At 45.8% G+C, this 1,190-nt stretch overlaps 2 protein-coding genes and 1 pseudogene across 2 annotated transcripts in view; all 3 read left to right on the top strand.

Moving 5' to 3' along the window:
- Positions 1 to 1,190, top strand: part of LOC119581679 — a 19,923-nt pseudogene that overhangs the window by 6,902 nt on the left and 11,831 nt on the right.
- Positions 1 to 1,190, top strand: part of LOC119581686 (rhodopsin-like) — a 7,971-nt gene that overhangs the window by 2,951 nt on the left and 3,830 nt on the right. The window lies entirely within an intron of this gene.
- Positions 596 to 1,190, top strand: part of LOC119582097 (rhodopsin-like) — a 2,570-nt gene continuing 1,975 nt past the window's right edge. The window contains exon 1 of the mRNA XM_037930341.1: positions 596 to 1,016. Coding sequence (XP_037786269.1) covers positions 596 to 1,016 — 421 coding nt within the window. The remainder of the gene's footprint in view (positions 1,017 to 1,190) is intronic.

Genomic DNA, 1,190 nt, shown 5'->3' with positions numbered 1-1,190 from the left:
TTAGTATCTCGCTACAGATGTCGCTGTGGAACAATCCAAATCTAGTCACCGTCCTGGAAACCACCAATCCATATGGCAACTATACGGTGGTTGACACTGCGCCTAAGGAGATTCTTCATATGGTACATGAACACTGGTACCAATTTCCTCCCATGAACCCTCTTTGGTACATATTGGTTTCTGGATGGTTGTCATGGGAAGTATCTCCTTAGCTGGAAACTTCGTCGTCATCTAGGTTTTCATGAACACCAAAGCTCTTCGATCGCCTGCTAATCTAATAGTGGTCAATTTAGCCTTTTCCGACTTTATCTGATGCTCACCATGTTCCCTCGTATGGTGGTGTCGTGTTACTGGCAGACATGGACTCTTGGAGCACTATTCTGTGAGATCTATGGCTTATTTGGTTCATTTTTCGGATGCATTTCAATTTGGACCATGGTATTTATCACTGCTGATCGATACGCCTTTGTAAAAGGAGTTTCTGCTGAACCACTGACGTCTGGAGGTGCCATGTTAAGGATAGCTGGTGTCTGGTTCTTTTGCTTGGTGTTTTTCACCATTCTTTGGTTGGAATCGTTATGTTCCTGAGGGTAATATGACTGCCTGTGGAACAGACTATTTGACGGAGAATGTGGCTGCCCACGAAAAGGGAATGCGAGAACAAGCCAAGAAGATGGGAGTTAAATCCTTGAGGAGTGAAGAAGCTCAAAAGACCTCTGCTGAGTGTCGTCTGTGCAAGGTTGCTCTGATGACCGTCAGCCTGTGGTTCGTGGCATGGACCCCTTACTTCGTCATCAGCTGGGGAGGAATGTTCAACCGGACCATGGTTACTCCTCTATTCTCCATCTGGGGCTTTGTCTTCGCTAAGGCCAACGCCGTCTACAACCCCATCGTGTATACCATCAGTCACCCCAGGTACCGAGCTGCCCTTGAGAAGAAGCTACCCTGTCTATCCTGTGCTACTGAGGGTAAAGACAGTGGTGGTTCTGATGCTGGGTCCACTACTACTGCTGAAAGTACTGAAAAGCCGGAATCTGCATAGGAAGAGATGCCTCTGGATTCTGACAGCGAATGCGAAAATGACATATTTTTTCATGTAACCCTTTTATTTGCTGAACTGCAAATATATCCCAGCAATGATTTATGTTTCACTTCCCTGTAAAGGCAAGTTGCATTTTCGAAAACACTTT

Source organism: Penaeus monodon, chromosome 15 (genome assembly GCF_015228065.2).
Source record: "Penaeus monodon isolate SGIC_2016 chromosome 15, NSTDA_Pmon_1, whole genome shotgun sequence".
Lineage (NCBI taxonomy): Eukaryota > Metazoa > Arthropoda > Malacostraca > Decapoda > Penaeidae > Penaeus > Penaeus monodon.
This window is presented reverse-complemented; position numbering and strand designations above follow the sequence as displayed.